This window comes from Pogoniulus pusillus, chromosome 36 (assembly GCF_015220805.1).
Source record: "Pogoniulus pusillus isolate bPogPus1 chromosome 36, bPogPus1.pri, whole genome shotgun sequence".
NCBI classification, from domain to species: domain Eukaryota; kingdom Metazoa; phylum Chordata; class Aves; order Piciformes; family Lybiidae; genus Pogoniulus; species Pogoniulus pusillus.
Genome location: NC_087299.1, coordinates 9,855,754 through 9,880,632, shown reverse-complemented (window position 1 = coordinate 9,880,632; position 24,879 = coordinate 9,855,754). Strand labels below are relative to the sequence as shown.

Below are 24,879 nucleotides of genomic sequence, written 5' to 3'. Positions count from 1 at the left end.
AGGACTAAGAGAGACCAAATGACTAATGGCATGGCACAGGACCAAGTGTACTCTTTAGGCTTTAATGAGGTCTAGAACACACACAGGAAGCACATGAATCTCTGGAATGTTATTCCCAACTTTATCTGACTGGAGCTCTGGTTTGTCTAGCAGTGGAACTATCCCCCTTGGGTTAAAATATGACTCAGCTGTGGCATGCAGTTGCCTCACATCATACAAAGCAGTTTATAATCCATCTAAAGTCATTGCACCAACCCTGGGGACAGCAGCTAAGGAGACTGGGAAGACGGCTTATTAGACCCTCTTTCCATTAAGTCCAAGCCTGAGAAACTGCTGATTTCTTCCCACAGTGTGGTGACATTTCACAGCCTCATCTGCAAACACTGCATGAAGTGTAAATGCCTGGATTTGCTCCTCAGAAGTGTGTGTGTGGGGGTAACTCCCAAACTACCACAAGTATTTCCCAGTTAAACTGAGAACCTGACCTAGCACTACACCTAAAGGCAGATGTCAGGATCTCCCACGTATCTCAGCCAGCACCTATAATCACTTTCAGACCAGCACCAGCCTAGAACAAGCCATGGGAAAGCGCCAGCCAAGTCAGGCTGTAGCAGACAGGCCCTCACCTCTTCTCCTGTTGCTAAGCTGTCACCACTGTGCTCACCTCTTCTCCTGTTGCTAAGCTCTCACCACTGCCAAGCTCGTAGAGCAGGATGCCAGACCCTGTGTTTTAGTGAGGTTCTCACAGCTTCCCTTGCTCCCTGACATGCTGCCTAGGTGACATCTCTCAGCCAGCACATTCATCTGGATTCATTATTGACAGAGCCATCTGATTAATGAGCAGCTTCTCCTCTGTTTTCCTGAGAAAGCAGCACAATCATGCTATAGATTTTTAATCCTTCAAGCCACTCTGGCCTTGGCAGCCTGAGGAGAAGTCAGCTGAGGGCAGTCAGTGGTTTTTTGGATGTTGGTTTAAAAAAAGTATTTGGGTCTTCATATGCAGAGGTTGTGAACTTTTCTCAAGACAGTGCTTGTGACAGACGCCCAAGCAGAGGTTTCCTTCTCAAGGGAACAGACACATTTGGCTGGTGACCCCTGTCCCTGCAGACCACTGGCACTTGACTGTTGAAGCAAGCTGCACTCTCAGCTGGCCCCAGAGGAGTGCTGAATTATGTGCTTCAAGTTTTTATCATTGAGACAAACCCATGTGGCCACTGAAACAGCTGGATTAGAGCTTGGGCTTTCCTGTGCTCTAACTAGAGAAATGCTAAGCACTCACAATATTGAGTTATCACCAGGAGAAGGTGTAAAAGAAAATGTGACAAGTTTTCGGTTTTGGTCTTACTCTGAGTTACACAGAAGAGCAAAAGTCTTATTTCAGACAGCAAAGCATGGGCATTATTCCAGCCAGCACTGGGCATGTTTCCTCTAGACGCAGTGGCAATAAGCCACTGTGCTGAGTTTTAATAAAACCCAGGAATTTTTGAGCAGTTCTGGGAGCTATAGATTTTACCTTGGCTAGGCATTTAGCTCCACCTTAAGATGAAAAATAGCTCTAAAAAGCCAAAGCAGCATTTCATTCCTTAAATATGTAATTCAGTGGGGACAGAACTCCAAGTGTAAAGCAACCAAAGGTGATTGTAATAAAAATAATTTGCCAGTGACCTAAAAGACAAACCAATATGTGAGGGGAAAGGTCTCCTTGTTAACAAGGTACCAGACAGGAAAGGAGAGCCATTATGTACTCTCCTCCAAGGAGCACGACCTTGATCAAGCAGTGACTCAGGCTACTCACCCAAGAAATAGGGAGAATATGCATTCCAAGCTCCTAATACCTCTATAAAAGCATTAAGACTTTCCAATGGTGATTCAAGGTGTGCTAAAAGCACTTGACAGAGCAGAAGTTCATCTCACAGAGTGTGCAGACGCTGCATTTTTCCCCCCACGAGTGTACTACCTATGATGCAGAACTTGCCCGCACTCTTGAAAGCTCAGCCCTCAGCTTCTGACCAGAATAAGATTAAGGCATCAGCAAAGACTTTACAAATGTGACAGAGCTGATCAGCTTTCTTCAGATGCCTCTTTCTGCCATTACCTGCCTGCACCACAAACATCTGTCCAGACATAATCTGTACATCAGAAGTTCATCTGCAGTCATAGAGTCATCTGGGTTGGAAAAGACCTTTAAGAGCATCAAGTCCAACCATTATCTAGCTCAATCAAGTCTGGTGCTAAACCATGTCCCACAGGACCACATCTCTGTGTCTTGACACCAGAGGAGAGCTGGTGAGGTGCAACCAGACAAATACTAAGCAGTCCAGCAAACACAAGTAGCATGAATTCCTGCAGAGACAAAAAAAGTCAGGTAGTTTTAAGTTAGTGTTGGGAAAGCCTTCTTCCACCCTGAAGTCTTTTGATCTGTAGAGGTAAAGCCACCAAAGAAGAATCTAGCTGTCATGACCATAAAAAAAATCCTCCCAATAAGAAAGATGTGCTGGCAATGCAGTGACCTAAGTCTGCACAGCCTCTAAAACCATGAATGCAGGAGGGATTCCTCCCCTTCCTCCTCCAATAACAACACAGCCTGCTGCAAAAATGTTTTGCCCCTCGATAAAAAGTGGAACTAGGGTTCTGGATCAACCTTGCAGAACAGAAGAGCAGCAGCAATACCAGGATTTGGTCCACCATTTCTCTCACAGGGAACCAGTTTCTAAGATTGTGGAACAAGGAGCCGGGGCAATCCCACTCCGTGCAGTGCCCCTGCCTGGCCGGGGATCTCGCAGCCAAGGGCAGGGGTAGCAAAGGGTGCTGCAGCACTGCTGGAAGAGCAAGGCTGCCATCTGCGGACCAGCAGCATTACAGCCTCCATCAGAGAGGTGCTGACAGGTGTTCGATGCTGCATCCACTTCACATCTCGAACCATTTCGTACTAGAGGTCCAGTTCCTTTGAAACGAGTTTAAGCTGTCTACTAATAGACTCTGCCTGCTATGAGGGCAAAGCATTGGAACGTTTCAAGAGCAGACACAGAGCAATCACAGTGGGAACAAACCAGCCCCCAGTTCTCTTGCTATAGGACACTCAGCAGACTGCTTTCTGCAGCTCAGAAAGAGCTTGATCAGATTTCTGTGGAAGGATCCTTGAGCACAGCCCTTGTGCACCTAGATGCCATGCTGTTTGATGCTTTAAAATGATCCCTAAATGCTATGACCTTGGGCCCCACTCTGCACAAGCATTTCCCAAGCCTAGAGGTCTTAGAAACACATCCTGCAAACCTAAACAGCATTCACTCCACAGCAGATGGTAAGAGGAGAGTGTTGTGAGTAAAAGCATCAGCTCTGCAATGGTTTCTAGCCACTAAACTTTACTACAGGAACTTCTTTCCTTCTCTCCTACTCAGAGGGATTTTAAACTAGAGGCAAAAATTGAAATCATATTTGACAAATGCCTCACATACATCGCGTTGCCTTTGCATCTCTTTTCAGCTCTGCATCACAGACAATAGAGGTGGCACAGCCAGGATGTCTCTCTAGACTGTTGAAACCACTTTAACCACAGATGGAGAAAAAAAAGAGTCAGAAAGCACACAAGATGAGGAAGACTTCTCAGTCTCCTTAAGGCAACTGCACATGCATTTTATATAGCAGGCCACACCTGTGGCCAAGACAGGAAATTTTCAACCCCATACACAAAGATAGGTTGAGGACTGACCTGTTGGAGAGTTCAGGGTCCTCGTGAACAGAAGAATGACCAGGAGCCAGTTATGTGCCCTTGTGGCCAGGAAGGCAAATGGCATCCTGGGGTGGATTAGAAGTGATGTGTGAGTAGGTCAAGAGGTTCTCCTCCCTCTCTACTCTGACCTGCTGAGGCTACTTCTGGAATATTGTGTTCAGTTCTAGGCCCCTTGGTTCAAGTACCTCAGGGAACTGCCTGGAAGAGTCCAGCGCAGAGCCACAAAGACAAATAGAGTGGAACATCTCCCTTGTGAAGAAAGTGGCTCTTTATGTTGGAGACTGAGGAGTGCCCTCATTCATGATGATAAAGATGTGCAGGGCAGTGTCAGGAGGATGAAGCCAGGTTCTGCTCAGGGATGTCCAGTGACAGGACAAGGGGCACTGGGTGCAAGCTGGAGCAGAGGAGGTTCCACATGAGCAGAAAAACTTTTTCACTGTAAAGGTAACAGAGCACTGGAATAGGACAGTGAATGTCCTTCACTGCAGACATTCAAAACCCACCTGGATGTGTTCCTGTATGACCTACTTTAGGTGATCCTGCCATGGCAGTGAGGTTGAACTCAATGATCTCTAGAGATCCCTTCCAACACCTAACATTCTGCGATATGCGTAAGCTCACTTATGACACACAATGCTGTTGCTGCCCTATGGAGCAAATAAAACCATTCCAAGTCAGGAGCAGAGACCACGGCACAAGAAGAATGGCAGACCACCCAGGTGAGGATGAAAAAAATCCATCTTTATTTAAAACATTAGAAGTCCAGCTGAAAGCTCCTTACAAATGCCAAACAGTAAGTACATGGCACAGAGACTGCATCAAAGAAAACTCTGCTCATTGATGACAACACTGAAAGCACTCTGAAGTCTGCCATTAGTATGAGATGATCCCTGCTACTGAAATTTGAGGATACAGAAGGACAGGACTATGTGAATCATAAAAGGATTACATCAAAAGGAAAAGTATGATCTTTCATGCACTTTCTACTATAAACAAGCACACAAAGACCCTCCTCCTTCCAGAAAGACAATTTAATACATGTGCCAAGCCACAACTGGAGTGATATAAAATAACCAAACTGTATCATTTAGAGAGTAACATTCTGACACTTCATTTGATAAGAAGAAAGGCTGGGAGGTGCTCTAGGACACATTAACAGATGAGCTACATATCTGTTCATCTACCAGTGTAGAAGCATCAAGTGGCAACACAGCTCACCAAGAGAGACCTGAAAGAAGTTTGAAAAGATTATATTCAGGGAAAGTAGCATCAGACAGGGACCAGAGGGTAGAGAAAGCGACACAGCATCCTCACAATGAAACAATCCAAAAAGGGAACCTCTCTTAGCCCTCAGTGTTGCTGGGGAGATTGTTTTGGTCTACCTAGATCTGTTAGGTAGACTAGGTCTACCTAGTCACCTGTTAGGTACCTAAAATGTCTTCTAGTACTAACATGTTTTTTGGAAAGCACACAGAGATAAAGCACTTTTTCCTTTCAAAGCTGTTCATGACAATGATGCCAGCTCAGCATCCCTGTGAGGTAGGCAAAAATAAGCTGTTTTCTGAAACACAGAGAAGTTAAATGACCTTCTCAAAGCCATGGTGCAGAATGTGTTATTTATTAATATCCTTAAGAACCTGGAATGATTTTGTCTATCACAGACAGGGAATTGGAGGCAACCAGCATCTGCTAGTAAGGAATTACTCAATTTCATCACATTCTTAGTACCAAAGTGCTTGAATCCCACTGCGCACACCTTGAAAAGTGTTTCACAAGCATACACATGTACTAGTGAGCTTTTCCTTCATCTCTGTAATAAAAAAGCACTGCTCCTTTCCAGCAGTAACCAGCTGTCCTACACAGTGGGCTTTCCCTGCTAGTAAAGGGCAGCCTAGATGCAACTAGAGTTACATACACGACTCCAGCAATGAGCATCCCTGGACCTTTCCACCATGAGAGTTACAGTTACAGACATGAGCTATTTATTAGGTACTTTAAGGAATTTAGCTGAGTATTGTAGTTAATGTAAAAGGAGTTTAAAAAAGCTAACTATCCATTCCTTTAAATGATAGCTATACAAAACCAAGCTGTCATAAAATAAAGCACACAGCTGCTACAAAAAGTAGCAACAAAGCTATGCTGGGGTTAACCAGCAGCTGCAAGGTCAATAGATTGATCAGCTCAGTTCATATCCCCATGAAAAGCTTTTGCTCTGCAGAAAAATGAAGTGGGTGTCAGAGCAAGGCTGGAGGTCCACAGAGAAGTCACAGCAGATACTGTGTTGTGTGTGCCTGTATTGAAAAGTTTCCAGAACCTTCTGGGTATCTTTTTCCATGGAGCTGAGCTGAACTTTTGCATTTTCTCTTCACTTCTAATCTAAACAAGAAAGCATCACATCTCTCTCATCTCATGCCTGCTCAGCTTAAAGAGATCATTTGCCCAATTTTAATTGAAGATGAAGCTGTGGTTCATAAAATACACCTGCCAAGAATCCCTCCCCTTGAGGACAGCTCAGCTGATGAGCAGGAAACCAACAACTCTGTCACAGTGGGTAAAAGCAAGCCATAAAACCAGTCACTTAAACAGCTACGCCATATAATCCTGTACCTTCAACTCAGCTTTACAACTGCCAGCACAATTCACTAACACGGTACTTGGCACTTTCAGATGGACACCACAAGGGCACAACGCACCCACAACAGCTGCAGGGTCACATCACCCTAGTTTATTGCTCATGTTTAAAGCACTTCATACAGTAGTCAGCACACTCCCACTTCCTTCAAAAGCAAGGTTGTGCTCCAGGCACCAGCAGCTCTAGTTCAATACCAGCATCAATTCATCTGAAGCTTTCCACAATTCCCGTAAACAAATTTTTCACTCACCCCCTGCTTAAAGGACAGAAATACTTTTTCTTCAACCCAGAAAAGAATTTGGTTGCCACTAAGCAACTCAGTATGGATCAGAGCCATCTTTGCCCTGCAAGTCACACTTTTCTCCAGCTGTGTTTGGCATGGTTTTCACATTGCTACATAACTGCTGAAGCAATCAGTTCTCCAAATGGCCACATCTGTTACAAGTGGCAAGAGCTGCAGAAGAAAACACCACCATAAGGTGGAGAGGCAGAAAAAGAGGCTGGGAAGCACAGAGCTTTCTTGGCAGTTAAATCTGATTCAGTCACACACACTCTGGACTCTACTAGGAAAAACGTAGTCAACAAAAATGGTTTATTCCTGTTTCCAGTCCTAATTTTTTTGCAGAATCAATCCAATAATCTTCTTTTTTCTAACCCTGTATCTTTCTCCTTTGCTCAACTGGGCTTTTTTTTTTCTTCTTATAGTAAGAAATTGGCATTTGGCTTCCAAATGAACAGGCAACAACTCAAAATAAATGTATTTTTTGAATTAAGATTTGGTTCTTCCACTGATGTACCCATTAATCCATATCCAGCCAAAGTAACCTGAGAAACCTGCCACTCTGTCAGCTTCCCCTTAACTTCAAGACCATTATTTTAGAGAGCAAATTCTAAGCAAATGTAAAAATGGAACCCCTTTGTTTTCCTACGCATTGAGGGGATTTCAGTTGCATGACTTGTATTTGCAGGTTCAGTTTTCATAGCAGAATATACCTTACTGGTTTTGGACTGAGCTTTGTGCAGCAGGCTGTATGTGCTCCATGTGCACCAACATCCCACAGAGATATGTAACTTGGGACATTTCCAGATGACAAGGACCAAGCAGAAGCAATAGTTAATGAATTAGTATCTAGTGCATTTCAGGAAGCTTGGAAAGAAAAGTTACACACTTGGCTATGAAAATAAAAACAAAACAAAACCTCAAACATCTAACAGACAAATGTGAACTACGCTCACAAGGGAGTGAAGTAACAGCACCTACATTGTTGTGGGGCTAAGCATTTGGCAGTGTTTTCTATTGACCACACAGGAGCCACTGGACTCTGACCATGGCAAGAAAAGGAGTCACAAGAGCAACTGCTGTGCTTGTGAAGGGAACAGAGTTTGGACTGGGGGGTCAATCTTGCTTCCATTGAGTTGACAGTGAAAGAATTCAGTGGCAGAAGAATGACATTCTTTAAACATCTCCTTGGCCTAACATTGCCTTGCTCCCCTGAAGACAAGCTGCAGCTCACCCCTTTCTAAAGGTTTCACACACACATCACTTTGGCAAAGTCTATTGTACAAAATAAGCAAGCCCAGAATTGCAGCTTCCACAGCTCAGGATGGCATCTTCACTCTTCCCATTGTCCATAATGGATCATCTACCCACATCATCCACTGCTAACACTGAACTGCAAGGCCTGACTCTACAGCTCTCATTACAGCTTGGGCAGAGCACCAGCTGGTGCCAGTGTGATGCCAAAAACATAGAAAAGCCCCAAGAGGAGATTGAGTTTGGCTGTTCTCTGGGGAATTTTATTGAAGCTCTGACTCCGAAACTGCCTCTCCAGTGAAAATGCCATTGGGATGGTGAGCAGTGGCAATGCCATGCTGATGGTGTAGCGTGTGGCCAGCACACAGAAAATCAGGTAGGGCAAGAAGAGCAGCACGGTGTAGAGGACGTAAGAGAGCGCAGGGCCAATGAGGATAGCCAGGGTGACAATGCCTGCCTGCCGGTCAGACTCCATGTCCCGTGTGTTGTTGCTGTGCAGGATGGCCTCGGTGCTGAGCGCGAGCGGGATGGCGTAGAGCAGCGGCGAGACAGACAGATACCCAACCTGCACAGCATGGGCAAACATGACAGCCAGGGGCCCGAAGGTGATCAGGATCACCACATCTCCCAGTGCAACGTACTTAAATCCAATTCCTGTGGCGAGACACAAGAATAAAATGAAGCACTGTCAAACAACTGAAACAACAGAATAAAATGGACAATACAACTGCTGTGATGTGACCAGCAAACACACAGCTATGGCCAAGAACAAGTATCTTTTCTGCCAAAGATAAAGGAAACACAGCTTCGGACTTGCTCCAGTCAAACAACACAACAGAACATAAGGGCTAGATTCTAATCCCCATCTTCACCTCTAGAAGTACCTATTTCTGCAGAAATCTACAAGAATAACGTCCTGTTTAATATCATGATGCATATCAGAACCTGATCCTGAAAAAATATATAAAATGCACAGAACAAAAGGCAAAGCCGGTAAGATTCTTTCAGTAGATATAGACTAGATCTTAGGAAGAAGTAGGAGGGTGGTGAGACTCTGGAGTATGTTGCTTAGAAAGGCTGTGGAAATTCCCTGCCTGGAGGCTTACAAGACCAGGCAGATGAGGCCTCAAAAAGCCAAGTCTAGTTGAGAAGTGTCCCAGCCCACGGCGGGGAGGCTGGAGTAGATGATCACTAAGGTCTCTTCCAACATATGTCACCCTATGATTCTAAATATTTGAAAGTTTGACAGTGTGAAACTGAGCTTGGTTTACTTTTCTCAGTAATTACGTTCGTACCTACTCAACACAATAATAAAAATATCTTCTTGCTAAAACCAACCATAAACTGTTCTACATTCACAATGAAACTCCATCTACAGAAAACCAATAAAATATATAAAGGAAAATAATAACCTCCGGTATAAAGGAAAGAGCTGGAAAGTCCTCCGAAGTAAATCAGGGCCAGGTGCTCCAGCTTGAGCGTTGAGACAGCGTAGAGCCCAGCAGCACAGATACAGCCCACAGTATAAAGGAAGACTCCAAACCGGACTACATCCTGAGGCTGCAGAATCTGGTCCACTAAAGTCCTGTCATCACTCTTCTTGTGATCGATGCCTTTGGAGAAGTCGTAGTAGGTATTCACCAAGTTGCCGGCTCCGTGCACAGCCAGGACAGCCACAGCGCTTCCTATCAAGAGCCCTGGATCTAGCGTCCCTTCGGCCCGGTAAGCCAGAGCGCTGCCGAGGGCCACGGGAGTGAGAGAAGCACTGAAACTCCAAGGCCTAAGAGCCAGCACATAGGCCGCACACTTCTGCCTCCAACTACCGGGTGAATCTCTCTCAGGGCCTGCCAGGGCGGCGCCGGAGCCGTTCCTCTCGCTCCCTCGCGGGCTCTCGGCGCTAATGCTGATCTTCTGCACCACCTCTGCCGGCCCCATGCTGTCCCCGCCGCCCCGTCTCACAGTAGCAGCACCTGGAAGGGGAAGGGTGCCGCGTTACCCGGCCGCCGCGGCGGGGCCCGGCGCGGAGGTGCCGCCGCTGCCATGGCCGCGCCTGAGGGGAGGCGCGCGCCGCCCTCACCAGCCCCACAGGCCTCGGCCGCCCCCCCCGCGCGCCGCCACGGCGTTCCCGCCACTTCTCGGCGCGCCCCTGCGGCCCCGCGCAAGAGGTTCCGCCGAAGGTCGCGTACCGGAACGAGCCGCCAGCTCCTTCTGCGGCCCGGCGCAAGCATGAACCACTCCGATCGTTACGCACGCTGCGGTCACTCTGAAGCACGCGCCAGCACTGCTATATGCGGCATCACGGCAGCGGAGCGCCCACAGGCGGGCACCCGTCAGCTGCCCTTGGTTCCGCCGCAGGCAGCCGGACACATTTCAGCGCAGCAGAGCAGACACAGCGGCGCGCAGCGCCACTTCCTCCACGCCTGCGCGCATCGGAACAGGCCTTGCGGGCGGGCGGAAGGCAGCCGGGGCCCGGAAGGTGAATCTAGCGCAGACTTTTTACCTGTCAGGCACATTCAGCCTTTTTAGTGGTTGGTTTTGCTGCCACTCGCTCTGATTCGCTCCATGATTGGGCGAAAGCAGACGGTCTCCTCCTGCGATTCGTGGGGAGAAAAGGCGGAGCTGAGAGCGCCCCTTCCCTTTTGCTTTTCCCTACTGGCCAGAGGTGGTGCCTATCAAAGCTCTTCTCGGAGTCTATTGGCCAGGAGCTGCTCGCGGGTCGGGCAGGCGCGGGGGAGGGAGGGCGCGGGGCCCGGAGCCCGGAGCAGGGGAGCCGGCGGCGGTCGGGGCGGAGGCGGTGAGTGCGGCTCCGAAGCCTCTCTTCGGCATCGCCTTCCCCTCACCTCCTGCCACGGCCCTCCTCGCGCTCTCGCCTCAACCCCCGCTGGGCTGGCGCCCTGCGCCCTGTGCCCTGTCAGCGGCACCGGCGCTCCTGCGGACAGCTCGGCCCCGCGCCGCAGTTCCCCGCCCGGAGCAGCCTGTCCGACCCCGAGCCCCCGCTGCGTTGCCGCTAAGGGCCCCTCACACGCCCCAGCGGTCGTGGCTCCCTTAATTTGCCTCACCTCTCACTCGCTCCCGGCCTGTGAAGCGGCGGCAGCGGGATTCCCCGCGGGCTCGGGCCTGCCGGCTACCGCTCTCCAGCTCCAGCCCACCGGCTGTCGCGTCCTTCGCGGGTGCGGCTCTGGCTGTGAGGGAACTCCTGCGCAGGGGCAGCCCGGCCGGCAGTGATGGGGCTGCATACACGCTGCTGTTGTCTGGGAGAGCTTCTGGCTCCTAGCCGCGTGGAAGCCCTTAAGCCCCAGCAGGGCGTAATGTCGGTGGACCTTTGCGACCACGTTGGGTATTTTGGGGAAGAAGGAGCTGAGGCTTTGATGCCTGTGTCGCTGTGGGCCCTTCTGTCAAGTGCTTGGTTCGTGCTTATATAATCTGAAAATTAAGGGGTTCAAGCCTCCAAAGTGTTTTCCTCATAAGGCAAGACTCCTGAGACAGTTGGGTTACGTGTTATGATAGTAAACATCTTGCTGCAATGATTGGTGTTGCTATAAGTAGACTTCCCATCTCTAAATATCTACTGGAGAATGTAACACTTGCCAGGCCCTGAGTGTTGAGTCTTCCGTTGGCATAACACTAGAATGTCTGTGGAGAATCTTGGCTGGAAATGTTCAAGGAGCAGTCAGATATGATAACGATGTAATCACGGCACTGATTGTGCCTCTTATTATAGGACAACTGGAAACTCCAATCTGACCCTGCCTTTGCTCAGGTATTGCACAGGTTTAGAATTGGATCACTGTGGGCTCGGGGACCAGACCTACTGGAACGTGTTCTGATACTTCAGGAATTAGAGAGCAAGTGAGCTGGGGGTCAAGTTATTGTGTGTGTTAGAGTTCTGTTAGGGGTGTAAGGCCTAAGGAATTTAGTCATTGCTTGTAATTTTAACGTCTACTGGCACAGCAACCTTGCATGCAACAGGGGCACATTAAGAAAGAAGTTCAGAGGTTTCAATAGCTGAAAGCAGTAAAAGGAAGTGTCTCTCTGAAGAATTTACAGGCCTTGATGCCCCCAGGCCCCAGCACACCACCATCATGTCAGGCACCGTGTCCATTCTCCAACAATTTGCCAATGGCTTGAAGAGCCGCAGTGAAGAGACGAGGGCAAAGGCTGCCAAGGACCTGCAGCACTATGTCACCATGGAGCTCCGCGAGGTCAGTGCTGCAAAGGGGATGATTTACCGTGGTATGTGTGTGGGCCATGGGCTGCATACGTTAGGGGTGGAGATTTCAGCAGTGTGGAAGCTGGTCTTGGCTCACTTTTGTCCCCACGTGTAGCGTGCACTGATGGCATAGACCAGACAAAATAAACTTGACATGTCTAGGGCACAAAACAGACATAACACTTTTGTGTCTGTGATGTGTGGTTCATGGAGTGTCTTTCTGTTTAAGTAACCTAGGAAGGGTTTTCTCTGTGGAGGTTTTGTGGGCAGAAAGGAGGGTAGGAATGCTGAAAGCTGATTTGAACTTTCTGCTGTTACAGATGAGTCAGGAAGAGTCTACCAGGTTTTATGATCAGCTGAACCATCACATATTTGAGCTGGTCTCTAGCTCTGATGCAAATGAAAGGAAGGGTGGCATTTTGGCTATAGGTGAGTGAAAGTGCTTTGTGCCTCTGGTGAGTTTTCTCTTCATGCATCCATCTTCAGGGGCAGATTTTTAAATGAATGAGCTTTTAGCATCAAAGCCTTCTGTCTAACTGCTCAGTGTGCTGGGTGCCTGCTAGCTGCTGGGCTCTGAAAATCTGTGTCAGCATGGGAGCTGCTGAGAGTGGCTGAAAACCTGATGCCTAATGGGCCCTGAGCTCTTCTGGGAGCAAAGCATCAAATGTGAGTGCTGAGCACATGAAAATTCTGTGTTTAAGCCCAGATGAGAACAGTTTGTGCTGTTCATTTATGTGTACCAGGTGGGCTGACTTGCTTAATTCTCTTTTGTCCAAAGAGATTGATGCTCTTTTCAGTTGTACCTGGCTCAATAACAGCAGCTTCCATCCCTGGAAGGGGCTCATGTGGCTTCTGCTTTGGTTCTGATCAGCTACTCCATTATTTGCGCTGGTTGTGCTTACACTGTGATGTGGCAGAGCTGCCTCCAGTTTGACTTAAATACTTCACCTTCCAAGCAAATAGCCTGCGTCGTAGCAATCATTTCTTTAGTAACCAAACAGGAGGTGGTTTAGACTCACAGACATAATCCTCCATTCGCAAGGTGTTTGAAGACAACGGAAGTCCCTTAGCTGGAGTGAACTTTGTTGTCAAACATCTGGTTTTAAGCTGACAGTATCACTTTAAAATTGTTTCTGTGAATTTAGTGCTGTTGAAAGATGCCAGCTTGACAACCCTGGACACTGATGGCCTCTCTATCTACAGAGCAGGTACAACCCAGGCACTGGTAGTGAAAGCTTCTGCCATGCTGCTACCTGCCAAGGTGCCTCCACCATGGCTGGGAGAGACCAACCCCAGAGCTGAGGGCGAGAGCAGTTTCCTTGGTCCATTCAGTCTTTAGCTTCTCTACTGAGGTGGACCAGCTGTAGCAGTTGCATGTGGCTGGATGCCTTTCTGTTGGGAAGGGGTCTGTGATCCCAGGGTGGATTAATTTTTTTCTCTTTTTCACACTAAAACTGGGGGACATCTGTGAAGCTACTGGATGCATTTTCTTGCCCACTTAGCAAGTTCAGGCTTGAAAACATGGTGGCACTTTCCTGTTGCTTGATTGTTGTTTTTTATTCTGTGGATTTGCAGCTTAGGAGTTAATGGGAATCTTTAAGGAATGGATAGGGAATACTAACTCTCATCCAGGGTCAGCCTACTGTCTGCCTCACCGACTTAAGAAGAGCCTTTAGCATTGCTTCCTTTCTCTGCAGCGAGCCTTATCGGTGTCGAAGGAGGTAATGCCACCCGGATCGGCAGGTTTGCCAACTACCTGCGGAACCTTCTGCCATCCAATGACCCTGTTGTGATGGAGATGGCCTCCAAGGCTATCGGGCGGCTTGCCATGGCTGGTGACACCTTCACAGCTGAGTATGTGGAGTTTGAGGTGAAACGAGCCTTGGAATGGCTGGGAGCTGACAGGAATGAAGGGCGAAGACATGCAGCTGTAAGTGATCTTTTCTCTTTTGTTTGTTTTCATCTGCCTTGGAATGGAATAGTTGGGATTACTCAACAGGGGGCACAGAAAGCTCTGCTCAGGATCAGAATGGCTGCCAGTCCACATCTGAGAGTGTGATGCCCAGTGGCTGATCTAGTGCTGGTTTTAGCCTAGTGACAAAAGAAATTGTAACACTGTTGTGCTAGGAACTTTAGAAGTATGAGGGTAGAAAGAGCTCAGCTAACAGACACAGTCTGAATAGCTGGTACTATGGTCTAGAAATTACAGGGGCTGTCTGTGGGTGCTCATCCTCACAAACTGTTGCTGCTTCTCCCCCCACCTCCAGGTTCTTGTCCTGCGTGAGCTGGCAATCAGCGTGCCTACTTTCTTCTTCCAGCAAGTGCAGCCCTTCTTTGACAATATCTTTGTGGCTGTGTGGGATCCCAAACAGGCCATCCGAGAGGGAGCTGTTTCTGCCTTAAGAGCCTGCCTTATCCTCACCACGCAGCGGGAGCCAAAAGAGATGCAGAAGCCCCAGTGGTATAGAGTAAGAACATAACTTTGCTTGGAACCAGCTACTCATAATGCAATGCAATTGATCAAGTGCCAGTTCTTAAAAGAGCTCTCTAAGCCAAGAACCTGTGTCACCTTTGTCAGCATGTTTCAGAGTCAGTAGAAGACTGCCTCCCTTGAAAATATAATGGCTTACAAAATGAGTAGGGCCACAAAGATGATCACAGGGCTGGAGCACCTCTGCTATGAGGACAGGCTACACGAGTTGGGCCTCTTCAGTCTGGAGAAGAGAAGGATTCGAGGAGACCTTATAATGGCCTTCCAGTATCTGAAGGGGCCCTACAGGAAGGCTGGGGAGGGACTATTTATAAGGTCTTGAATGACAGAACAAGGGGGAAGGGGTTTAAACTGGCAGAGGGGAGATTTAGACTAGATGTTAGGTGAAAGTTCTTTACAGTGAGGGTGGTGAGACACTGGCACAGGTTGCCCAGGGAGATTGTGGGTGCTTCCTCCCTGGAGGTGTTCAAGGCCGGGTTGAATGAGGCCTTGAGCAACCTGCTCCAGTGGGAGGTGTCCCTGCCTACAGCTGGATGATCCTTGAGGTTGCTTCCAACCTAGACTGTTCTATGAGTAGTGCCCTTAGACCACTGTAAAAATAAGGAAGAGTCTTCACCAAGAATCCATTGCTCTGGCTGCAGCTTGTTTTCAGCTGTTGGGCCTGACCTGATTTTATAGCCATGCAGTCATCTATATGTTCTCTTCCCTTACTCGCAGATAACTTTGTTAATGTTGATAAAATGTGAGGGAGAAAGGTAAGGCTTGGACAGTGCAGTCAAATGATGGCAGCTTTGATACCTCACAGTCAAATATGTGATGCAGGTACTGATGAAGCTTTACCATGGTATGGTTGATTGCCTATTTGATTAGTGCTGTTGGAAGTGCTCTGTAGCAAAGTCCACAGCTCCTGTGTGAATCTGCATTTTACAGTGTTGTGCTCTGTGACTGCGCTTGGAAACTGCAGGACATCAGTAGCTCTTGACTGGCAGGACTGCTTTATTTACACAGGTGTTTTTTTTCTACATCATCACTGAACTGCCTTTTTTTTCCCCCCAAGCATACATATGAAGAGGCTGAGAAGGGTTTTGATGAGACTTTGGCCAAAGAGAAAGGAATGAACCGCGATGACCGAATCCATGGTGCCTTACTGATCCTCAACGAGCTAGTGAGAATCAGCAGTATGGAAGGAGAGGTGAGCAAATGAACAAAGTGGGGGTTGTGGCTTTTGGTTGCTACATGGATTGACAGTGTGTAACAACTCAGTAATCTGGAAATAGCCCATTGTGTGTGAAATGGAGTCATTCGGCTGAGAAGTCACCTGAACGTGGTGTCAGAGCATTGATCATTCTGAGTTACACTGTGTCAGATTAAAAACAGTGACAAGTCTGGGCTTCACAGGTTATAAGCTCTGATGGGAGGTGCTGTGATCTGGATTCATTACAAGGAAGAAGATTTTTATACAGAATGAGGGCTCTCTATTACATGTTAGATCCCCAATCTTTTTGCTGAATGTTGCTTTGTTGTTTTGCAGCCATTTGGCTTTCAGTTACACAAGCTCCTGCTTGGGAGATCCGAGTAGCACTGTGTTGGGAATCTCTTATTCAGCTTTTCCTTAAAGCCCATGGTTATCTTCTTTGTCCAGCGCCTTAGAGAGGAGATGGAAGAGATCACTCAGCAGCAGCTTGTGCATGACAAGTACTGCAAGGACCTGATGGGCTTCAGTACCAAACCTCGCCACATCACTCCCTTCACTAGCTTCCAGTCTCTTCAGCCCTCTCAGTCGAATGCTTTGGCTGGTCTTCTGGGCTACAGTGCCCACCAAGGAATCATGGGCTTTGCAACATCCCCTGTCCCAGCAAAGTCCACACTGGTAGAAAGTCGATGCTGCAGGGATCTAATGGAAGAGAAATTTGATCAAGTAAGTGTTCTTCAACTTGTCTGAGAATGTGCACAGCACTGGTTCTTGTAGGGCAGTTGTCCTCCATGTCCTTACTTAGCAGGCAATGCTGTCTAGTGTTGAATAGAGGCATCAGAGTCATTAATCATAACTACCCCAGCTTTGTCCCTGTCTCTCAGAGCAAGCAATTTACTTCCTTTGGAAGTGGTGTTAATTATCCATCTTTCTGAGGGGCTCTGAAGCCAAATGTCAGTGCAATGCCTTAAAGCACCCAGGTAATGAACATTTATTCATTGCTGGCAATGGTCATCCTTCAAAGCCCAATCTATCTCCTTTCAGGTGTGCCAGTGGGTTCTCAAGTGCAGAACCAGCAAAAACTCTTTGATCCAGATGACAGTTCTCAATCTGCTACCGCGGCTGGCAGCATTCCGTCCTTCAGCATTCACAGGTGATGAGACAGATGGTTGGATGTTAGAAGTGCTGCTGAAATTGGCCTGGAAACTGTCCAGCTCTCTTTGATCCAGATGAGCTTGTGCAGGCACTGCAGCAGCACAAATGTGGTGCATGTAAGACTGTAGGAGCACAGTCATGTTTTTTTCTGGATAAATATGACTTCATACCTGATGCCAAAATGTTAGTCTGATGAAGAAAATTGATTGAAAACCATTATCTAAACTCCCTGAGCTCTCCACAAGAGACAGAACCTCTTTTTTATTGGTTTTCTTTTTTCCTCACTATGTCAGACTTGGGGTTGAACTCTGCTCTTTTGATCCCACTCAATTTATCCCAAATGCTAGCAGTAGAGTTGTCTTCCATTTTCTGTGTTGCATGTGCTGGGTGTAAAACTAGACAATTTTTGCTAGCCTTAAAGCAGATCCGTTGATTTACCAAGCAAGCTTAGAAGAGCATCAGAGTTGCAGGCAACTCCCCAAGCTTCTCTAAATGGGCTGGAGCAAACTGTTATTATTCCAAATTCCCAATCAAGGTGCTTGGATCTTATTTGTGTGTAGAATCAAATGCAGTGATGGTTTTTATGTGATTGTTTTTTTTTCTCATAGCTCTTCTTTTGATGATTGTTTTTTCTTCTTGGTTTATTGTTTAGTTGGTTGTTTTTTTACAAAAAGAAAGCTTTCTAAGCTTTGAAAAGTTCATTGTGTGGTGATGTGTTTCCCTTTGCTCATGCCAGCACATTTTATGTGGTTGTGTCTATTCCTTAGTTTTATTTTTGTAAGGGTTTAGTTGCAAATGGGATGCCATTGAATAAACCTGAGTGAGTTCCAGTATCTGTGCTGTTCTTTCTTTTGGGCAGCTGATCAGTATCTTCCAGACACCATGAATCACGTTCTCAGTTGTGTGAAGAAGGAGAAGGAGCGGACAGCAGCCTTCCAGGCTTTGGGTTTGCTCTCTGTGGCTGTGAGATCTGAGTTTCAAGCTTACCTGCCAAAAGTCCTTGAAATCATTAAAGCAGCTCTCCCACCAAAGGACTTTGCCCACAAGTAAGTATGTGAAGCTTAGGGGAAGAAACTGAAAAACTTGTTCTTTGTATGATTTTTGTGATGTGGGAGCCAATTATTGTATTAAGATCAGAGGTATTTCTGTGAGACTGGTAACACAGAAGTGGGGTGACGAAAGCTGTTTGAAAAAGAGCAGCTCCTCTTTATGAACTTTTATATGGTCCCTTTTCAGGAGGCAGAAATCTGTGCAGGTTGATGCCACAGTCTTCACCTGCATTAGTATGCTGGCACGAGCCATGGGACCCAGCATCCAGCAGGACATCAAAGAGCTTTTGGAGCCTATGCTGGCTGTGGGCCTGAGGTAAGCACAAGGCATAAGAGCATATTTTACTGTTAGCCACTGGATGGCATGGTTGACCATGCAGAATGAGGCTTTGACAGTCTTCACAGTGAGGAGGAGGATTCTTACTTTTAAGCGACCCTTCAGGAGATCAATATAGCTCTTTCAGAAGAATAACAAGTAACTCAGCAGCAGTTAATACTTAAAACATGAGAGTATTGGTTTTGTGTGAAGAAATAATTTTGTAGTGAATTCAAAAGCCATCTCCTTTCCACTGTGCAGTTGGCAGGGAAGGAGAATTTGCTCCTAGTTTCTTTCATCTTTGGAGCTGTCAGTTCCTATCGGGAATTTGCTGCCTCATTAGTAGCCATGAGTCTGAGAGGGTACAGAGTACATTTCAAGAGGCAGGAAACTTTTTAGAGTAATGTTACCATTGGGAAATAAATTTGTGTCCTAAAATCACAAGCTGGAGGAGTCACTGAGACTTGTAACAGTATTCTCCCAATATTGCCTAATGTGACCGTGTGTGCTGCAGTCCCAGCAGTTTGCTCACCAAGTTCATCCAAGAAGGTCACCTCATGTGCCTGAGCTCGCACTAGGACCTTGTTGCTCTGCTGGCACATGTTGCTGTGAATGCTCACAATGGTGGGTAAAGGCATAAAGAAAAGGGTGAAATATGCCTCTGTCTTGTTTGTGTGATGACTCTCTTCTTCCTGCCCGCAGCCCTGCTCTGACAGCCGTGCTGTATGACTTGAGTCGCCAGATCCCCCAGCTAAAGAAGGATATCCAGGATGGGCTGCTGAAAATGCTCTCCCTTGTGCTAATGCACAAGCCTCTGCGACATCCAGGCATGCCAAAGGGCCTGGCCCACCAGCTTGCCTCCCCTAGCCTCACCAACATCCCAGAAGCCAGTGATGTCGGTAGCATCACCCTAGCCCTTCGTACGCTGGGTAGCTTTGAGTTTGAAGGTAAGAGGAAGTAAGGAAACAAGGGGCAGAGGGATGTGGGATATGTAGGAGGTAAGCACCAGTGCATTGGAGAAGAGTCCAAGTAGCAGGAAAATGGAGAGCTTTATTTAAACTTCTTTTCCCTGGTGAGACCAGTATTGAGGTGTAAAACTCCCCAACTTCTTCTTTCTAGGCCACTCCCTGACCCAGTTTGTGCGGCACTGTGCAGACCACTTCCTGAACAGCGAGCACAAGGAGATCCGGATGGAAGCAGCCCGCACATGCTCTCGCCTGCTCACTCCTTCCATCCACCTGATCAGTGGCCATGCCCACGTGGTCAGTCAGACAGCGGTGCAGGTTGTGGCTGATGTTCTCAGCAAACTGCTTGTGGTTGGAATAACTGACCCAGGTCAGTCTGGGCTTCAGAGGAAAGATTCTTGTACCACGTGTTAGTTTTGGTGTGTGAGCGGGTCAGGATATTAAAGCTGTGGTAGAATTTGCACATACCTGCTACTAACCAATGCTGTCATGCTATACAAATTAAAAAGAGCTCCTAATTTCTCCTCAGATCTTGATTTTTGAGGTATTAATAGAACATTAGTATAAAATGCTCAGACTGTGCCCCTGGTAATCCTTTGATCTAGATGGAGCCTGAGACTTCTTTTGCTGTTGCTCTATGTTGTGGGCTTAGGCTTCATAGATTGGGAAGGAGTTGGTCCTTGCTGTTTAATCTTCCTAATTGAAGGGGCTTTTTTTTTATTCTTTTAGTTGCAGTATGGCAGCCTGAGATGAGTTTTCATTGGCTTCATGGTGCCTCTAAATGTGCTGCCTGTAGGTGTGGAAGGCTGACTTTTTGCTCATCTGGGTATAGGGACAGTTTTGAGCAGTGCTGAATCTGCTGGGCTGACCTGCCATGTTTCTCATTGTAAACCACTGACAGAACACCTCATGCTAGGGAAACTCTGAGCATTTCCCTGAGGTTGTGAAGTGTTTTGGGGCCAGTTTGTGAATAAAGGTGATAAACCCCAGGGGTTAACTGCATTTAAAAAGAAACCAATGTGTTCTTGCAGACCCTGACATACGTTTCTGTGTGCTGGCTTCTCTGGATGAGCGATTTGATGCTCACCTGGCTCAGGCTGAAAATTTGCAAGCTCTTTTTGTGGCCCTGAATGATCAAGTGTTTGAAATCCGAGAGCTGGCCATCTGCACCGTGGGTCGCCTGAGCAGCATGAACCCTGCCTTTGTCATGCCCTTCCTGCGCAAGATGTTAATCCAGGTAACAAAGAGGGATGCCTGCAGTGGAAAGAGAGTAGGTAGTATTGAAACTAATGGTGTTGAAGAACTGGGCTGTTTAGCTGTAGTTGATGTGTGGGATAGTGGGGAAATATCTCCCTTTTAGAAAATATTTGTTGCCCAGCTTAGCAGACTTCAGGGAGACTTAGTGATAGATGTTTCAGCTGAGGCTCTAAGGATGTGCCACAAAGGAAGGGATAGCACTCATTATTTCACCCCACATTCATCATACTGCAGTGCTGTATTGAGGAGGGATGGTCTGTGCTTTTTTACTTGAGTGAATGGCACCCACTCTATAAACCTACATGGGTTTGGAGCCATCTGTTCAGCTTTAAGCTCATTAATTTTAGCTTCATTGAGACATGGATTGCTGGATGGTGTGTAAATCTAGAACGTCCTTTACAAGTGCTGAGATTTGTTGTCATTGGGCAGGAGAGAAGGAAACCAAAGGATTTCTTCCTGCCTTTATTTCCCCTGTTCTCACACTCTCCCTGTCTTTTCTGCAGATTCTGACAGAGCTGGAACACAGTGGTGTTGGCAGGATTAAAGAGCAAAGTGCCAGGATGCTGGGTCACCTAGTTTCCAATGCTCCACGCCTCATCCGCCCGTACATGGAGCCTATCCTTAAGGTAGAGTCTCGGCAGTTCCTGATGACTTTGAAGTGAGATGGCACAGCAAGTAGGTACATGACCCTCAGGAGCTGCAGTCCTTTTGCTTCTCCACAGCAGGAGAAAATCAGATTGGTGTGGATGTTACCCACAATAATTGCTGTAGGTGACAGTGTAGCCAACCTTGATTCTGGATTTGCATTAAGCTTGCAAAACTAAAGCTTTGTTTACTGTTGAAATGCTCACTGTGATGGAGGTTGAGTCCCTGGGGAATCAATTTTAGACAGAAATGAAAGATCATTTTGAGTACTGTACAGCAAGGAGTCTTCTGAACACATTCTGACTTGTTCTTCTATCACCTGCCAGGCACTGATTGTGAAACTGAAAGATCCTGATCCAGATCCAAATCCAGGGGTGATTAACAATGTCCTGGCTACCATAGGGGAGCTTGCACAGGTAGGGATACTGCAGGTCCCTCTCTGCCCTGCTTGTCAGTTGTGAAGTTTTTGGCAGTGCTAGATGGAGGACTTGGGTTTTTGTCTTTCAATAGGTCAGTGGGCTGGAAATGAGGAAGTGGGTGGATGAGCTCTTCATTATAATAATGGACATGCTGCAGGATTCTTCTCTGCTGGCTAAAAGACAAGTAAGTGTTCGACAGCTGCACTGAGCTCGCCTTCACTGTGACCAAAGCTGTAGGGAGATATCCGTGTGTGCCTTCAATGATTTAAAGGTTCCACAAATCTCTCCTGTGGAGTGTATGGTCACTCTTGTGGCGCACAGATGAGGGACTGCAGTGCCTGTCTGCTGTGATGTAGTACAGAATTGTTAAAGGAAAAGAAAGAGGAGAGAAAAAAAGCAGTTTTTGCTGGAGGCTTGGACACACTGAACTGAAAACCTGTTTGATTTATGTTTCTGAGTGAGGACAATTGCGGCTATCACTCTTAAGAATTTGTTGATTATCAGTTGCTTCACTGTTGCTTATTTTAAAACACTCTTTATTAGAGGTTTTCAAGCCATGGACTGTGGGTTGCAGTGTGATGCTAAAATGATCAGAGAAACTTGCCTGGTGGATGAGGTGACATAATACATTTCCTAGTCAAAACTAGTGTTCTCTGGGCTTGATCTTTCCAGGTGGCTCTTTGGACACTGGGGCAGCTTGTGGCTAGCACTGGTTATGTGGTAGAACCATACAGGAAGTACCCAACTTTACTGGAGGTGCTTTTGAACTTCCTGAAGACTGAGCAGAACCAGGGCACCCGTAGAGAGGTATGAGCTAACAGCTGTTTCTGTAAGTTCTCAAATGTGTCTGCATAGGTATGGGGTGATGTGAAAGGAGGTGAAAGAGCACTGTTGTGGCTGCTTGGAAGTGTACAATAAGCAAATTCAAGAGAGTAAAAGTGTTGAATCAGTGAAGTTGCCTCCAGCAGCTGAGTGGAAAGCATTAATTTTTTCTCCAGGCAGTCACTTCAGTTCCACATCTTCTTTCTTTAATCTTCAGGAACTTCCCAATCACATGAGTTCTTCTGTTGGCTTTTGCCTGGGTGGTGATGAAGTTCTGATGAATTTTCTCTTTGTTTCTGTCTTACCAGGCCATTCGTGTGCTGGGGTTGCTGGGTGCTTTGGACCCTTACAAACACAAAGTGAACATTGGAATGATTGATCAGTCACGAGATGCTTCAGCTGTCAGCCTCTCGGAGTCCAAATCCAGCCAGGATTCTTGTAAGCATCTGTATTAATTTCAACTGAATAGATTCATGATGTGTAAGAAAGACATTGAGGTCCTGGAGCCTGTCCAGAGAAGAGCAATGAGGCTGCTGAGGTGTTTGGAGGGCATCATATGAGGAGTAGGTGAGGGAACTGGAGTCATTTAGTCTGGAGAAGAGGAGGTTGAGGGTATACCTCATTGTTGTCTGCCACTACCTGAAGGAAGGTTGGAATGAGGCTGATATTGGTCTCTTACCCCAGGTAGCTAGTGACAGGACAAGAGGAAATGGGTTTAAGTTCTGCTAAGGGGGGTTTAGGTTGAATGTCAGGAAAAACTTCTTTCCGGAGAGAGCAGTGAGGGGTTGGAACAGGCTTCCTGGGGAGGTGATAGTCACTGTCACAGGTGAGTTCTAGAAGTGTGTAGATGTGGTTCTTCAGGATATGGATTAGTGGTCGTGGTAGCTGGGTTGCAGCTGGACTTGATGTTAAAGGTTTTTTCCAGCCTCAATGATTCTCTGATGTGCAAACACTGCTTGCTTTCTCCTAGCGGACTACAGCACCAGCGAGATGTTGGTGAACATGGGGAACCTCCCGCTGGATGAGTTCTACCCAGCTGTCTCGATGGTGGCACTGATGAGGATTTTCCGAGACCAGTCCTTGTCCCAGCACCACACGATGGTGGTTCAGGCCATCACTTTCATTTTCAAATCTCTTGGGCTGAAGTGTGTGCAGTTCCTGCCCCAGGTCATGCCAACCTTCCTTAACGTAATCCGGGTTTGTGACGGTGCCATCCGAGAGGTGAGTGTACAGGGGACCGATTCTTCCTTCCCATACCTCCACCCTGAAGGGAGAATCCTTTACTGGAAAGAAAATGTGACTGGCTTTGGGCATTGCTGTGCTATGTGCTGCTGCCACGCATGCTGCAGAAGTGAGGTTCAGCTTTGCTTTTTCTCTCTTGTCAGCATTTGGTGTAATATCCAGTGGAAACAAAATTTCTGCTTCTTATTGAGACAGCTGCTTCTGAGCATAAGCCCTAGGAGGCCAGTATTTGATTCTGTTTTTGTTATCAAGCTGGTCTTGTTCAGGAAAACAGCCTGTGCAGCTTCCAGAGCTTTCAGTGATCCCTGCATTCATGTGCTGTTACAAACAGAGTTATTAAATAACAGAGGGAGGCACTTTAAGTTTCTGACGGAACAGTGTACTTTGGCTCTTCCACGGAAGGAAAATCCAATTTGCCACAGTCTGCTAACATTTAGAGCAGCGTGGGTGGTGATTCCACGGCAGCACTTTCTCTTCCTTCCCACTGAAGTTACAGTTTTAGAAGGAAATGAGAAGTGTGTGAAGATAACAACAGGCTTAACCAGAGATGGCTGCTGTTTGCCAAGCCTTTTCTTCAGGCAGCTGAAAATAATCTCTGGGATGGGAAGGGCAGTTTGTACTCGTTACTGGTGCTGTGTTTTGTAGGTGGAGTGGGTGCTCCCTTAGCAGAATCCCAACCCTGCTGTAGAACCCCTGTTTTCTCCCAGACTGAACTCCTACTCAGCTTGGAAGGAAAACATCTCACACGCCTGGGTTGGCCGAACTCCTAGACCTGACTGATCTAACTTGCTTGAAAGCTATGCAGTTGTGCACACTCTGTTTAAAAATTTCCAGGTAAAAGAAGATGGTGAAAGTGTACTGGGGAGAAGAGCCGAGGTGGGTACACATGGCACTAAAGCTTAAAGGAGGCTGGTCCTTGTCCTGTCTGTAAGCATCCTCTTACAACACCAAAACAAAGCACAGCAGAGGAGCTCAGGGTTCTTTTTGGTATATGTTGGTGCACTGCACTCACTAAAGATGTTATTTCTTTCTTAATTCATTTTCACAAAACTCAATTATCTCTCTTTCTGAGCTCCACTTTCTATTTGTCACTATAGTCTTCAGCTACTGCATGGAGAATTGAAATTAACATATGGTAACTTTGCATTTTCCTAGAGGAAAAAAAGCTAAGTGCATTTAGTTTGTGGACAAAGCTATTTAACCTTTGCTATTTCATACCA

General features: G+C 46.9%; 2 protein-coding genes across 4 annotated transcripts in view; one reads left to right on the top strand and one right to left on the bottom strand.

Moving 5' to 3' along the window:
* Nucleotides 1-4,450: 4,450 nt before the first annotated feature.
* On the bottom strand, nt 4,451-10,414 carry UBIAD1 (UbiA prenyltransferase domain containing 1). Of its 2 annotated transcripts, none has more exons than XM_064171890.1 (3): nt 10,397-10,414; nt 9,309-9,866; nt 4,451-8,550 (listed from the first exon to the last, which is right to left on the bottom strand). In XM_064171890.1, exons 1-3 carry the CDS (start codon nt 10,407-10,409, stop codon nt 8,063-8,065), a joined length of 1,059 nt encoding a protein of 352 aa, XP_064027960.1. In that variant the 5' UTR covers nt 10,410-10,414; the 3' UTR covers nt 4,451-8,062. The 2 variants fall into 2 exon arrangements, with proteins under 2 accessions (XP_064027960.1, XP_064027961.1); XM_064171891.1 differs by lacking the exon at nt 10,397-10,414 and adding an exon at nt 10,083-10,258.
* Nucleotides 10,415-10,636: 222 nt separating this feature from the next.
* MTOR (mechanistic target of rapamycin kinase) overlaps nt 10,637-24,879 on the top strand; it is a 65,935-nt gene continuing 51,692 nt past the window's right edge. The window contains exons 1-20 of one of the 2 annotated variants that reach the window (XM_064172034.1): nt 10,637-10,690; nt 11,935-12,098; nt 12,427-12,535; nt 13,804-14,036; nt 14,374-14,574; nt 15,655-15,789; nt 16,240-16,515; nt 16,834-16,942; nt 17,804-17,990; nt 18,181-18,309; nt 19,012-19,256; nt 19,429-19,644; nt 20,306-20,511; nt 21,035-21,157; nt 21,503-21,592; nt 21,687-21,779; nt 22,268-22,402; nt 22,726-22,855; nt 23,388-23,638; nt 24,494-24,535. In XM_064172034.1, coding sequence (XP_064028104.1) covers nt 11,979-12,098; nt 12,427-12,535; nt 13,804-14,036; nt 14,374-14,574; nt 15,655-15,789; nt 16,240-16,515; nt 16,834-16,942; nt 17,804-17,990; nt 18,181-18,309; nt 19,012-19,256; nt 19,429-19,644; nt 20,306-20,511; nt 21,035-21,157; nt 21,503-21,592; nt 21,687-21,779; nt 22,268-22,402; nt 22,726-22,855; nt 23,388-23,638; nt 24,494-24,535 — 3,030 coding nt within the window. In that variant the 5' untranslated portion in view covers nt 10,637-10,690; nt 11,935-11,978. Of the gene's footprint in view, nt 12,099-12,426; nt 12,536-13,803; nt 14,037-14,373; nt 14,575-15,654; nt 15,790-16,239; nt 16,516-16,833; nt 16,943-17,803; nt 17,991-18,180; nt 18,310-19,011; nt 19,257-19,428; nt 19,645-20,305; nt 20,512-21,034; nt 21,158-21,502; nt 21,593-21,686; nt 21,780-22,267; nt 22,403-22,725; nt 22,856-23,387; nt 23,639-24,493; nt 24,536-24,879 lie in introns of both variants that reach the window. The other variant, XM_064172035.1, reaches the window with a different exon arrangement.